Source organism: Gadus morhua, chromosome 21 (genome assembly GCF_902167405.1).
Source record: "Gadus morhua chromosome 21, gadMor3.0, whole genome shotgun sequence".
Lineage (NCBI taxonomy): Eukaryota > Metazoa > Chordata > Actinopteri > Gadiformes > Gadidae > Gadus > Gadus morhua.
In genome coordinates, this window is record NC_044068.1 from 21,148,476 (window position 1) to 21,164,429 (window position 15,954).

Sequence of the window (15,954 nt, forward strand, 5' to 3'; positions counted from 1 at the left end):
TCATTACAATGGGGTTTAATAGGGAAGCATGTCTTCTAATCGCTGTGGCAGAACACCTCACAGGTTTCGTCTCAATCAATACATATTAAGTATCTCAATGTTCCTAAGGTAAGGAATCATTCATTTACAACTCTGGGAAAGGTTTGTTTTTTTCATTGAGTTCTTCCCTGAAGCGAGGGGTGTGGGACCCAAATCCAGCATGGAAACACTTCCATTGAGTGTTCAAGAACACACGGGTCAAGTTGATGCCAAACGAAAACGTCATAGGCGCAAATGTTCCCCATGATAAAAAGGTTAAAATATAACTAAAGGGCTAAAGGGATAGGGGCAACTTCATTGGTCACCTGGACAGATGAGTCACTGGTCTGCAGCGTGTTGACCTCCCTGACTGAAGGAGGCACTACAGCGCAGGGCTGCTGAGAAGTCCTCTCAGAAGAAGCCGCATCCTTGCCGAGGCCGGCTGCTGATCTGCCAGAGATACAGCGGCAGACTGTTTTTCCGACCTAGGTGGTAACTCATGCATTCTAACCTTGCAACCCACTGGACCGGCTACTGGCTCGACTGGTCATCTGCTTACGAGTGCTCACTTGAGGAGCCCGTCATCTAGTTACCAGCCTCTGGTTGTTTGTTAGTCACATTAGTTACCACCATGGTTAGCACCGATAGTCGGCCTCATATGTGCCCCCCTGGGACACTAACGCCCAATGTATCACTGGCAGATCAGCCGCTGGCTCGGCAAGGATCCAGCCTCCGCTGGCCTCTCAGTCGTCTAAAGGTTGACCCCTACCCTCGCCGTAGTGCTTCAGTCAGGGATGGCAACACACCGCACACCAATAACCCATATGTCTGGGTGACCAATAAAGTCGCCCGTCTCTCTTCAACCCTACTCCATTTCACAATACTTTCAGAACTTTATCATAAACATGACGACAACAAAACAAGCAAATAGTTGCATGCAATATCAAAGTGTTTCAGCTGGGATTTATGTAGCTTCATTTTGTGCAGTGACACCAGAGTTCCCCGTCTGGTATGAATAAAGTTATACCTTATCTATAATAATAATAATAATTCTTCATTGCATTTATAAAGCGCTTTTCAAGAGCCCCAAAGCAGCTTCAGTCCTGTGTGCTTGAGTGTGTGCGGGGGAATAAGCTCCGCCCCTCCCCCTGTGTGCTTGAGTGTGTGCGGGGTATAAGCTCCTCCCCTCCCCCTGTGTTGTGTTCCAGGCCCTTGAGCAGCACTGCAGGGTGGAGGCGGGCTACAGCGGCATCAGAGACGTCTACGCCACCTCCCCCAACCATGACGACGTCCAGCAGAGCTTCTACCAGGCTGAGACCCTCAAGTAAACACACACGCACACCCACACACACACACTGCAGCAGTTCACTTCAAGTAGGATGACGAGAAAACAGCAATCAGTGGAACTGGCTTCAGTTGGAAAATAATGGGCAGCTTTTCCTCACATTGAGTAAATTCAGACGCACAAAAACATTTCCTCGATTTTCTAAACATAAAATCACAAATTAAGATATAAGCAGTTGCATCTGATATATGATCAAATGCATCATCAGTCATATATGACTAATAATGCATGTATACCTCACAAAGTCATCCAATAACCTAAATGTGGAGGTGAGGTTAATATGGAAGCCGTCTGAAGTGTTTTGACCTTAGTGATGTTTAAAGGACGCAGCGACCAGCTATTCTTAGGCCCCCTTCACTCCAGGGCTCGCTGGCCTCAAAGCGCGGCTCCATCCGTCCTAGTTATTAGTTTGCTGTTGATATTTGTCACCAAAAGCTCTGGGTCTGGTTCTCTCTTCTTATCGGCGTGAATACAGTCTTGTTGGTGGCTGATCGGGAGTCTGTGTCTAACTGTGTTGTCAGCCACACAATTGTCCGTTGATCTTGTCACTGTTCTCCCACGCAGAATGCTCTCCAGTTTAAGCTAGGAGTTAAAGGGCTGATAGCATGCTTTTTAGACTTTTCTAGACTGTTATATGACATAAGTATACATGTCTGCTAACATAGAAAAATCTGCCAGGAGTATTCGCGCCCACTGAAAACGCCCCTCATTAAGTGTGTGAAACAGTTTGTTTGCGCTCCAACTTTACTTCTGTAACAGTGTGACGTCTGACTGTGGGAGATGCTGAAGTGCAGAAGTCCTGCCTCCGAGCTATCTGCAATGTTAACAACTTCTCCAGGGTGTGAATTTGCCGACACACCCGCAAAGCGTTTAACCAATCACAACAGAGTGGGCGTGCTGACCAATCACAGCAGAGTGGGCGTGCTGACCAATCACAGCAGACTGGGCGTGCTGACCAATCACAACAGACTGGGCGTGCTGACCAAATAACAGCAGACTGGGCGTGCTGACCAATCAGGGCATACTGGGCTGCTCGGAGGGCCTTAAAGAGACATAATACAAAACAGACTTGAAAGATTCTGAAATTGGTTTTGCAGAGTGTGAGAATAATAAGGGGTATTATTAACATACAGGCCTGTAACCTTATTCTAGTTATACTCCAAAATGCAATTATTAACCCTCAAGACCATGATATGGGATCTTTAAGCCAATAGCCTACTAAGTGCAAGATGTGTGTGTGCGTTTCTGTCTGGCTAGTCTGTCCGGCCGGCGCTCTCTCTCCATATCGCACACATGTCCTCCCCTTCAGCCTCCTCTGTCTGTGGTGTCTCTGCAGAGAGCCAGCTGTCCCTTTAGGCCCCTCTCCAGACCCTCAGGGCTGAGAGCACAATCACGCGACCCACTCCATCCCTTCAATTGGAGCATTTAGAAATCATTTGTGTAGTTGAATCTTAATAGAGCTGTTAGCAGTTAAGAATAATTTTGGGAAAAGGCCGGTTCAGCAGGTGACTGAAATGTCGGAGTTCTCCAAACAATCATAGACCTGCTTCTCCCAACGTCACGCCAACAGCAGACTGACGCTCAGAGAACGGCTTCAGCGATCTTAATCAGCCCATCAGGATTCATTCTTGGTCAAATAGAATATTTATTAATCCTTGTATACCTATGTACCTTGACTTATTGCTTATGTTTAACAAAATGTAAGAGTGTTCAAAAGCATCAAACATCTTTCATGAGTATTAGCTGTGTTTAAAGGCTTGGATCAGAGAACTGGCTCATTTCATTCATCAGACTCGACCCACATTTCTCTTTCAATCAAAGAGATGTTCAGACGGTGAACAGCAGTCATAGTAGGACAGTTATAGGGCTATGTTCGGTTCTCCAAACCAATGACTTAAATAAGCCCACAGTCGGCCTTGAAAAGGATCGCTCAGATCCTAAATAGCAGACACATTAATGTCAAACATTGGCAAACCAGATGGTTTAATGAACGGAAAGAGCCAAACAGTGCAAAAAATTGAACTGATAAAATAATTCACTTTATTAGTTTGTTCATGTTTGGACACTCGGTCAACGTATGCTCTATAAACCCAGTTTCACAATGGTGTCCTTTTAGAAACAAAAGGCAAGTGTCACTTGCCATAATTGATTCCCTGTGTATATGGAGTGAGAGGACCTGGGTTCCCTGTGTATATGGAGTGAGAGGACCTGGGTTCCCTGTGTATATGGAGTGAGAAGACCTGGGTTCCCTGTGTACATGGAGTGAGAGGACCTGGGTTCCCTGTGTACATGGAGTGAGAGGACCTGGGTTCCCTGTGTACATGGAGTGAGAGGACCTGGGTTCCCTGTGTATATGGAGTGAGAGGACTGATGTATGTATAAGTGTACCTCCATCCTCCTGACCCCCTCTCTCTCCCAGGTACCTGTACCTGTTGTTCTCTGAGGACGACCACCTCCCCTCCGACCACTGGGTCTTTAACACCGAGGCCCACCCGCTGCCCGTCATCAGGAGGGACAGCACAGACCAGCCCCACAAAGACAAGACGGCAGCCTAGTCTAGGTGCTTGGTTCAAGTTCAAACTCTGAGCCTGCTCAACATATCCAGGATCAACAGTTGTCTGGGGAAAACCCTGAGAATTTAGGTTTACGGTACCAATATTTTCCAATTAATATAATGTTTGACATGTTTTCTGCCCTATGAATGGCAACTGACAATAGGCTTGGTTTTGTGCAGCTTTGAATCCCAGTCCAGCCTGTTGCCTCTTTCTCCCATAGTCCCTCATTCACCACATATATTCCCACAGCTCAACAGTGCCCCCACCACCACATCTGTGGCACACTCCCTAATAGTTCCCCATCTTGTGGCCCCTGGCCCAGTGCAGGATATATTCGCTCCTCCGTGAGGAGCACCTCACACACACAGTATGACTTATTGTTTATACCCACCCATTGGTTTTTGAGTCCCTTCTCTTATACTCTGGATGTTCAGTATTTAATGTACTTTGTTTAAAACGTTGACGCCTGTGTTGGAGAGCAAGGTTTTCCTGATCCAACATTCTGTCTTATTTAGTCATCAAATTAGTGCCTTCGCTGCCTGGGAACACACAACAACATGGAGACGAGCTAAAGAGGTTAAATAGAACTGATCTGGATTTGTTTTCCTTCATGTTGGTTTTCTTTAAGGTGGTCTGGTAGCTGATGAATGGAAGGTCGTAGGTTTAAGAAACTGCTTATGATTTCAAAGGTCCAGTTCAATATCACATCTTTTGATTCCATTACCTCCTCAACCCACATGTGGACCTGCCTCTGTAAAAGCAGACCTTAATGTAAACGGGACATGAGTGGCACCACCTTAAGCCTCCTGTAGAACACTGCCATCTAGTGGTGAAGGAATCTTACTGAAAAGCTTTCCCTCTTATTTCAAAACTATCCAACTGAATAAAGAACAAAGGAAGTTCATTTCAAAAGATTGAACCTGACCATTCCATAGCATTCTTTGTTGCACTGTCCTCATATCACATTAGGTCAAGTTCAATTTTTTTTGATCACTGATGAATTACAAAAAGTCTAAAACATGTCCATATGTTCATGGGCTAAGACATCTCATTAATGTGGTAATTCAGTGATGACATTAGTGGTTGAATTATCCAAAATCACACACCAGAAATGGCCTTGTATCATCCATGTGGTTTCTAACAAATAATGACAGAAAATGACAGCAAACACAAGTCAGCACATATTTATTAGATCATATAATATGACTTCACCAAAAATCTGATAGAAATTATTCTGATTTTAAATCAATGAAGTATATAAAGAAGGATATGGGACAAGTCAGCTTAATGAGAGAGTTACTTCATATCCACAGGTTGAACCCTCTCCATAGAGGATTAGATTTTACAGTACCACAACCTTCCTTTCTTCTCCCCCTCCTCTGCCAGTGGTTTCCAGATCCCTTCACATAATCTAGTAGCAACCGCATTCGGAAGCCGTTCTCATATCACTGTGGCACCATCTGCAATATCTTTGGTTTTGTTTCTTTTCTTAGTTGAGGTTTATGGTTTAAGTTGTATTCATATGCCGATGTTTAAAAGAATAAATGTAGCTTGTTAATTTATTCTATAATTGTTCAAGTAGGATCTGGACACTGGAACAAAGTCCTCCGGGTGTGTTTATGGGATTAATGTGATGTTCTTCAACATTAAGATGACATCAGGCACCACCAGGCCTATCTGTTGGAAAGCACTGGTTTGGACTTCAGACTGCTTGCATTTGAGGGACCAGTAGGACTAAGCAGTAGGAGCAACCAGTAGGACTAACCAGTAGGACACGCTGATTGGCTGATGGTTGTTATAATGGTGTGATAAAGTACACATGGAATGCAATCCATAGATTTATGGCGGGATTGGGGAGACAAAGGATTAAATGGATGTGTCATCCAATTTGAATTGACGGCTATATCCCAGGCCACTGCCCTTGGTATTTTGTAAGTTTGTGTCTTTTGTTATCTTGTGTTATTTGCTTTAGTGGGATATTTTCTGTCTTGGAAAGCACAAAATGGAAGCAGTGTACCGGCTCAATACTAATGGAGGACATTTGCAATGTGCAATACATTCAGAGATGTGATCCTCTCTATTCTTTGGACAGGTAGATTAAGCTTCAATCTACCTGTCCAAACTACCTGCGTCAAGCTTTTATAATGACACCTCATGTACGTTTTGTTTGTCCTAAATTTGTGTTACAGTTGGGCAACAATGTTAAACTCAGTCTGGTGAAAGAAGTATCAGTTACTTTTAATAATACTTTCAGTAACTCATTTGGGTATTGTGTGGATATTTATTGATGCATAGGACCAGCTTTAGGGATGTAACTGGTAGAGACGGGGGAGTCTTCCCTGCTTCACCTGACAATGTGTGGTCCTCCTCTGCCTGTAGCGTAGTGCTCCTCCAGCCTGAGTCTACAGAGCTGGACCCCCAGGGTTGTGCTGAAGCTGTGGCCCAGAGACTTTGTGAACACACCGTAACAAACACATCATGGCTTCTTGGCCACCAGATTAGCTTTAATTTTCTTTTCTGGAAATAAAAAGGTGCAACATTTTGAAGTAGGAATTATGGCTGACCTGAGGACAAATGAATATGACTTATCAATTTGTTTGTCATTCCGCAACTTTTTTTTTGTTAGCACAATTTGTGGTGGATAATGTTGCCTATGAAAGATGGGTTGGAGTCATTACTAGACACTGTGATTTGCTGTATGTAAATGGTTAGCATAGGTTGATTAGCTTTGCTGGCTAAAATCACTTCTTACAATTGTGTTATGTTATTGAAAAATGCAAATTCAGATGATGGCCTTTCGTATTTTGACCATGTTGAAGGGAATAAATGGGACAAGAGTTGCATTTGAAGGCCTCTGATTGTTATATATTGGCATTAAGATGCTTGAACGTGTAACCATTACAAACTTGACGCTTATCTTCTTTCGAACATCTTTGTCATATTTGATTTTGTTTATTCTTCAAAGTAGGTTGATTGTGGTGATACTTTCAATATTGATTATTGATGTGTCGCATTCCAATGCCTTTCTAGTTGTGAATCGAACCTTTATAAAAAGCTTTAAGTGTGGCGACCAAACCTCAGAAATGTAATTGCAGGACATATCGCCGATGATCATTCCGCTGCACATATTTTACTTAGCATTGTATGCAGTATTTTCATTTTGTTTGGAATTGTTTTGATTTTGTTCTTTATTTTTGTGTTTATTATTATTGGAAAAATGTAAATATTCCATGAAGACAAAAAACATTCTACATTTATATAAAAATTGAATGAGCTTCGAAATTAAAAGTGATATTAAGAGCAGCAAACTTTTTAAATTAACTATATTTGTTACAATTCAATTGTGAATAAAACAATCTTTTAATAATTTGTGAGTGTTCTGCGCCTTAAATCATTATCTGCTAATGTATGTATAATTTCTGTGCCGCCATACAGGTCAGATTGTAAGTGTGAAATGGATTGCTGTGAAGAATTGCAGACGAGGGAATGTGGCCGTTTAGTTTATATTAACTTAATATATATTAACCTTGATTTTAATTATTTATTGAAAATTGTAAATGATGGACATGTTTATGACACTAAAATTTTGCCTTAGTTGAGGAACTTGTTTGTTGAGGAATTTTGATGCTAATGTAATTCTCAAATGATGGCCTGTGTAACATTTAATTACCTCTAGGATGATGCTAAATTACAAACGTATGGGATAGTAGTAGATATTTGGATTCAACCCTAAGCTTTGTAAGTTAACTTTAACAGTGCACAATACGTGCATTAACTAAGTGGTCTGGTATAGGTTCAATGGATAGCTTTCTAATTAGCTTATTGGTTTCACATCTTAGAAATGTTACGTATTTAATTTTATTGTTATTCCGCCACTTATCCGTTCGCGACTCCTAACAAACTTCAATGTAGAAACATCATTCAAACATTGAAACGCTATTATTTTCTTTATTCACATTATTCACTATTCCTGAGATATTCAAGGTTATACAACCAAAATTCCCCCATTCATTCCCATTAGAAAATTGAAAAAACGCTGATTTGTCCTTTATCCTCTTCAACAACTAAGGACTTCACAACTTGGTCAATTTTCAACCGTTTACCATCGTTCAAACATTAAACAGATTTACACATTTGTATCTTCAATAAAATTTCAACAGAATTTCGATATCATTTATACTTTTTTCAGAATCACAGTTTTAGTTTTATTCCAGATTCGTTTTCAGTTGGTCTCACTCTAACCGTTTGCCTAAGCTGCTGCTCGTTGAGCAATCAGTGGCCAACACACCACTCTGGAGCATGGACCTATTATAGAATGGACACCGGATTCCAAAATGGCGGCCATTCATTCCTATGAAAACTGCTCAATGTCGCAGGGCAACATCAAGGAGAGATTTGCTTCCGCATCATGGGAGCCTAGCCACGCCCTAGTTCATGACGTACCGGATGCATAAATATTCTTGTTTTCTAGCACTTTTAGCATTGTAGCATAAGCGAGAGGTCTGAGCGAGCGCAGTCGCATTGTTTACCGACCATGGAAGTAACGATAATTATGATATAACTCTAGTTCTATGATTGTAGGCGTAGCCGTCTAGGCTTCGCCTTATGGCCTTGTCCCGGGTGCGTGCTCGCGCACATTGAAAATTTTCAACTATTCACCAATCAACGTGGGCACCGTCCACATTCCCACGGTACCGTGTATATAAGGCGGCGCAAACCGCCGCCCATCCTCCATGCTATTCTTTTAGCATTTGGAGGGTACAGCAGGTCGGAAACTAGACGGCTACGCCTACAATCATAGAACTAGAGTTATAATATCATAACTATCGTTCTATTTCATGTAGGCTACGCCGTCTAGGCTTCGCCCTATGGGCTAAGGTGAAGCTGCGAGCTGAGCCCAATCAATGTACTCCTGCTGGACCCCAGTCAAGAAAACTTAAGTCACCAGGGCACATAAGACTCAAAAAAGCTGAGGATGTGCAAAACACAACAGCTTAATAGTCTGTAAAGACTCCGGCCCCAATCCGTCCTTTATGGAATCCATGGAAAGTGACGGGAAGAACCAGAGCAATGCGGATTCCATTAGGTCCGCTACCACCGGGGGCGGAGCTACGGAGTTCGACTCTCCATTAAGGAGCTTCTCTCGTCCGTTTCTTATTTAAAAAACGGCGGGAGTGCCATACTGGCAGACAAAACCAACTCATCAATCGGCGAGCCAATAGGAACCCCTCTACTCCGCTTTCCATTTGAAAAACGGTGGGAGAGAAATACTGGCAGTCAAGACCAACTCGCCATCCGGTGAGAGGAATTTCAACGATGCCTTCATTCTTAAGCCGTAGAAGGGGCACCGGACTCCAACACAGAGGTGCCGAGTGAGCCCCTGGACATGTCTAACATGTAGAAACGGACAAAGGGGCCGGGTGAAGACCAAGACGCAGCCGCGCAAATGTCTTCCATCGGAATGCCTCTGTGTAGAGCACGTTGAAGCGGCCACGCCCCGTGTTGAGTGAGATTTAACGCCCAATGGTGGCGCTAAGCCCTGCCGAGTGTAGGCTAAGCAAACACCCTCACATATCCAGTGAGAAAACCGCTGCTTAGAGAGAGCGCGGCCCCTGCTAGCGTCGCTATAACACACAAACAACTGTTGTGTGGAGCGGAACGCGGCCGAGCGTTTCACGTACATAGCCAGCGCCCGCACCGGGCACAGGAGATACAACTCCGCCTCCGCCTCACTAGAATGAGGTGGGGGGTGAAAAGCCTTAAGCACAATGTCTCTCGACCGGAAAGAACTATTAATGTTCTTAGGGAGGAACACAGGATTAGGTCTGAGCAGCGCAAAGGAGCTGTCCTCGTTAAGCAACAGCTTAACGAGGCAGCTCGGGCTGACAGACAGCTCGGGCTGACAGACAGAGCGGTCAGCTCACAGGCCCGCGTGGCAGAAACCAAAGCCAATAAGAGCGCCATTTTAAAAGACAGGGCATCCAAAGGGGCCTGAGGCAGAGGCTCGAAAGGGTCCCTTGACAACGCGGGCAACACGGTGGGGAGATCCCAGCGTGGTGTAAGCACGCGCGAAACATCCCTAACCCGTCTAGCCCCACACAAGAACCTCTTGACCAGTGGATGGCTGAAGGTCGGTCCACCATCACAGCCCGCATGGCCAGCCGAAACAGCTGCCGAATAGACCTTGATAGTGGAAAAAGCCAAACCCTTCTCCAATAAGTGCTGTAGAAACACAAGCACCCTTCCCACCTCGCAATGGGATGGGACAGCGTGGTTCCTGTCACACCAATCAGAGAAAACGCACCACTTCGCCGCCTAGAGGGAAGAAGTAGAAGGCGCACGAGCACCCTGGATAGTGTTGATGTAGGATCAACCTCTCAGGAGCCAGACCAACAGCCGTCCCGTTACATCGGGCGGGTGGTGCACCGTCCCATGGGCCTGTGAAAGCGTATCCGGTCTGAACGGTACCGGCCACGGCGCCGTCCGTGAGAGCGCCGTTCTGGAAACCACAGAGCAGGGTGGTTCTCCGGAGCCACTATAATCAGGGACAATCTCTCCTGTCTGACCCGTTCCAGAAGAGGAAGGATCAGCTGGAGCGGAGGAAACGCATACCCGCGGCCAAGGTGTGTGCGCCAACGCATCCACCCCCAACGGGGGAAGATCCCGAGGGTTGAGAGAGAACCACCACCTGCAGTGTGTGTTCTCCCTTCACGCAAACAGGTCCACCTGAGCCGTCCCGAACCTCTGCCAGATCAATCTGACAATGTCGGGATGCAACCGCCACTCGGAGACCACCGCGAGACATGAGGTCCGCCCCGAAGTTCGTGGCGCCCGCGATATGCAGGGCTCTCGGACTGAGGAGATACTGATGAGCCCAAAGCCAGAGCTCGACCGCCCTTTGGTGGAGAGCAGAGGGGCGCACTCCCCCTGTTTGTTTATGTACGCCGCCCCCGACACACTGTCTGTCCTGATCAGAACGTGGCGGCCACGCACCAGGTGAAAGAAATGCAACAGCACTTTCCTCATAGCGACAAGTTCCAGCACATTTATGTGGACTGTAGGGGGCGTGCGCCACTCGCCTCCCACCGAGTGAGAGAGGCACGTTCCTCCCCAACCCGTCAACGAGGCGTCTGTGAAGACCACTACGTAGGACGTCACTCTGCCCAGGGGAACACCCCTGAAAAGGGCGGGGGGTTTCCCCAATATTCCAGGTCTGGTGACACTGAACAGGGTAGGAGGAGCACCCTGAGCTTGTGTCACACGGGGTCCAACCGTTGGCGAGCAAACCACCGCTGGAGTCTGCGCATAAAGAGCAGACCCAGGGGAACCACGGGGTGGGCGGCTGCCATCAGCCCTAACAGGCGCATGGTGGACAGCGCAGTCACATTTCTGAGAACGCGAAAGCAGGAGAGCGCCAACAGGATGGGGTCTCGCCGAGGAGGCGAGAGCATCGCTGTCATGGCGGCTGAGTCTAGGCAAAGCCCTAAGACTATCTGCCGGCCGGGGAGCAGGAAGCTCTCCTCCCAGTTGATGGCAAAACACAGGAAAGAGAGATGGTTTATCACCGTCATGGTGTCCCTTCTCGCAGCTTCCTCTGAGTTGCTCAGAATAAGTAGGTCGTCGAGGTAGAAGAGAACCCTCTTTCCCTGACGCCTGGGCGGTCCCAACGCCGTCTCCACAGACTTCGAGAAGGTGCGCGGGGCCAGGGAGTAGCCGAATGGCAGGCACTGGTACTCGTACGCCACCCCTATAAAGGCAAAACGGAGAAACTTCCTGTGCGCCTGCCGAACAGGGACGTGGAAGTAAGCATCCTTGAGATCCAGGGATGTGAACCAGTCCCCCTCTCTCACACATCGGAGCAGCGCTCTGATAGTGAGCATTCTGAATTTCCTCGCGGCAACGAATCTGTTGAACACGCGAAGATCCAGATTAGCTCTCATCTCCACTGACTTCTTGGAAACCGGGAAGTAGCGGGAGTAAAACCCTAGGTGTGACTCGTGGGGGGGAACGACAGTGATGGCCCCCTTCTCCAAGAGACGGACCACCTCTGCTGCCAGAGCCGTGCTTGCCGCTGGATCCCGTAGCCTGGTCTCCACCAACCCCATAAAGGTTGGGGGACGGCGCTTGAACTGTATGGGATGACCCCATCTCAACGTGTTGTCCAACCACGATGGTAAAACGCACCGCTCTAGCCAACACGCATAGTGGTCCCGAGAGAGGACGAGCTGACAGCTGAAGAACGCTGTCCAGGAATAACCCGTATTCCTCTGCCCCTACCGCCTCCACACAGTGTGTGGACCAAGGGGGGCATCCCATGAAAGGGAGGAGGCTCAGCGAGCGTGGTAGACGTTACAGAGCTAGTCGCTGTACAAACAGCAAGCTGTCTAGACGCCACGCTCGTGTCCGCTGAACAGGCAACGAGCCGTCTAGCCGTAGCACTCATGACCGTGCATTGCCCGCTGGCTGTAACCACAGCACGCAGACCCGTCTTCTCACCTTCCATAGACTGTAGAAGGGAGGTAGAGGGGATAATGTGGGAAACTAGGAAAATAGTACAAGCGTCCGTATCCACGGGCTTGTGTAATGGGTCTCCAGCCCGCCCACGAAGCTCAAAGGGACGCCGCTTCTTAGGAGCAGGTGAACCAGAGGTATGTAAATACGCCGTCCGGCCGCCACCATGCAGCCAACTGGCTGAGGGGGGAAAGTAATCTAAAGGAATATCGCTCTTTAGGGAGTATGTACTGCTGTTCAGTCGAACGGTCTTTCTTTTCTTTATTGTTTGTATAAGAAAAAGTGGGAGCAAGTTTGCGGAACTTCTGTCCCCGCGGTGCTGCTCTCCCCGGCTGCCGCGGCGGCTGCTGTTGCTGCTGCTGCTGTTGCTGCTGCTGCGAGTCCTGCTGCGGCATCGGGGTTAGAGGCAGAGGCGGCCCCCTGGAGCGCTGGAACCGGCCTGGACCCCGCTTCCTCCCGGCCTGCTGGTGGGAGGAGCCCGTGAGAATCGCCCCGAAACGGGAACGATTCTCACAGACGGACTGCTGGTGAGCGAGCACCTCCGAGAACCGGGGCCAAAACAGTCAATCCGTAGCTAATGGGCCCTGGACGAGGCTGGCCCGCTCTCGTTCCGGAACCGCAGTGTTAGAGAGTCATATGGCCCTCTGGATCATGGTGGCCCACGCTATATGCCGGCCGGCCGAAACGGCTGCCGGCTGGCCCAGCTGAAGGATGGCGCTGGAGAATCGGGAAACCGTCAGCCATCTCGCCGGGCCGTAAGCCTCCCTGCCAGCCGGCAAGGAGACCAGGGCAGAGGAGAGCAGGGCGATGTTGTTGACCGCCGCCGCAGACTGCGAGGTGCAGACGAACACCCTGTCCGTCAGGCCGGTAATTTGCTTCTGGAGGCGGTCGGGGGGCAGCGGCATCTCGTTAGGACGCTATCTGACGCCCGGACAGAGAAGCGCTGCTAGGGAAGGCTTCAGGCGCCTAAGTATCAGCCCACCCTTCCACGTTGGTGAAGTCAGTGAAGGCCCTCACCGGGGCCTTCAGAGTAGAGGGGTCCTCACCCGCAGCGGTGAAAAGGTGCTGAACCGGGGGGAACAGGGGGCACTGGGTAGTCCGCCGGGAGGAAGACAAGGTGCGAAAACACTCGCCCTGCATGTCATCCGATATGGGGGCGAGAGGCGGGGCTGGCATAGGGATGCCCTTGATGGCCGCCGCCTCACCCATGATCTCGCCGAAGAGATCATGGGTGAGGCGCGGTCTCTTCCTCGGGACGACAGTGGCTTCGGTGGAAGCCACTGAGCAGGAGAACTCGGACGCAGAAACAGGAAAGACGTTGTCCAAGGAGGCGACGTTGTCAACGTCGAAGTGCTCGTCGGCGTCCTGGGCTTCCGAAACGCCGGCCCCGAAGATGTCGATGGCCTCAGCGAGATCCACCGACGGGGAGAAAAAAAAGGTGCCTGGAGAGGAGCCCCTCTTCAGGCAGCGCGCGGCAGGCGGGGGGAGCAACCAAGGCAGCCGCGGCGTGTTCAGTGCCGAGGCACCTGAAACACGTCAGGTGCCCGTCACCCGGCGCCAGGGAAGCGGGACAGGAGGCGCACTGAGACCCTGAAAAGGGCCCGCCAGCTCTTACAGGAGCGCTCTCCAGTGGCCTTGGTCCGTGGCCTCGCCCACGCCGCTGCCACCGGTCATATTATTGTTGGAAGTCATACCTTTGTTTTCGTTGATCAGTACAAAAAGCTGAAAGAAAAGGGAGGATGGGCGGCGGTTTGCGCCGCCTTATATACACGGTGCCATGGGAAATGTGGGCGGTGCCCACGTTGATTGGTGCATAGTTGAAATTTTTCAGTGCGCGCAAGCACGCGCACGGGACAAGCCTATAAGGTGAAGCTTAGATGGCGTAGCCTACATGAAATGGAACCTCATGAATATGAAAAGATTACTCCATATAACATGTAACACCAACAACATAGTAAATGTATGTAGGCCTAGAATAAATACAGTTCAATGTTATTGCTTAAGAAACAGGGCCCCGTTTCCCGATATCGATGGATCTTCGCTCGTAAGATGGTTCGAAAGAGGGAGCTTTCGAACCAGCGATAATTTCTTTGGAGCGTTTCCCGAAACTCCTCTTAACTTGAACGCGCATTCGCTGCACTCAAGACGATCTTAGGATTGTACCTGTCCACTGACATGGTGCTGAAACGGGCTATGACGCAGGGGGAGATGCAGGAATGTCGGAGGAAAATGGGGTTTAAAAGGGTTAAAATATCTCCCCATCAAGGCCAACCGCAGAGTAGCCTACGAAAAGAATAGATTGCAATAATATGAATGCTAAAGATATTAAAACACAATTGATTAAGCCTAGGCCGACATATATAGCAGTCCTAATCCTGAGCGCACGATCGGGAGGTGGAAGTTGCGCTTTAGATGCCTTCACAAGTCCAGCGGAGGGCTCCAGTTTTCGCCGGCCAAGTCATGCGCTGTGATATGTGTGACAGCCACCGCTGGACTGGGCATAGGGCATGGCGGGCATATGCCCAGTGGCCTGAAGCCTTTTTTTTTATTTTTTATTCATGCCAAACTCGCGTCTAACGTAGCAGGCCACGTTAACTTCAATGCAGGCCACATTAACGTCAATTCAAGTTAATGCAAGTTAAACTGGCAGATCTGCCCTTTATCATGATTGATTGAAGCCTGGGCCAATGAGGTGAGGGGCAGGCCAATTACGCCTACCCCTCCATCTCAGCCTCCGTTGGTGACTTGGTTGGTTAGCCACTGCTAGCAGGCAGATCGAAAACGGGCAATATGGACCCTAGTGGGAAGAAAAGAAAGGGTGGCGCTGAAAGAGCCAGGGACCAGAAAAAGCAGCCCTTCAGGCAGATGCTACGAAATGCCTAAAAATAGCTGATATGTTTGCTGCTCGTGGACATGGAGCCTCCACATCTGCAGCAGCAGCATCAACAGGTAGTGGAGGAGAAGATGCTCGACAGCAGGTGGACGAGGCGGCCATGACGGTAAGTCAAGGTTAACTTCAGCTATTAATTAATGAACAGCAAAATGTTTATAAATCAGACATCTATGTGTGAGAAAGAAATATTGATCTTCTGTCGAAGTTAAGTGCTGTCTAACCTTGTCACTCAGATATGATTTAATGTCGGACCGTCGGATATTATTTTGGTGCTGCTCACTGCCAGTCATGTCACCTAGCCTAGCAATGTAGGCTAGGCTAGGTTAAATGGTGTGAATGGCTAGCTACAACGCTGCCGCAGCCAGGTTGTTTATTTATTCTTTATTCGTTGTATTTGTGTGACTGAGACCTTTAGAATCACTGTCATTTAGAATTAAAACATTAGATCTGAATACGCATTTACTGTGTCACAGTCTTATGGTGCGGCCACACCAGACGCGCGTAAAATGTTGCTTGACCATTTTGTGTCAAAAATGGTCACATACGCGCAATACGCGCCATACGCGCATACGTCACTCGCCTAGATGAGTCCATGTCCATGCAAGTGAACGGAGCGTTCCCTCTTCGTCATA

The 15,954-nt window shown here is 48.2% G+C and overlaps 1 protein-coding gene across 1 annotated transcript in view; it reads left to right on the forward strand.

Annotated features, from left to right (window-relative positions):
• The window catches only part of man1a1 (mannosidase, alpha, class 1A, member 1), a 99,245-nt gene extending 91,958 nt beyond the window's left edge, over positions 1-7,287 (forward strand). Inside the window, exons 11-12 of the mRNA XM_030344382.1 lie at positions 1,227-1,342; positions 3,783-7,287. Of these exons, the coding sequence (XP_030200242.1) occupies positions 1,227-1,342; positions 3,783-3,918 (252 nt within the window). The 3' untranslated portion in view covers positions 3,919-7,287. The remainder of the gene's footprint in view (positions 1-1,226; positions 1,343-3,782) is intronic.
• The last annotated feature ends 8,667 nt before the right edge of the window (positions 7,288-15,954 follow it).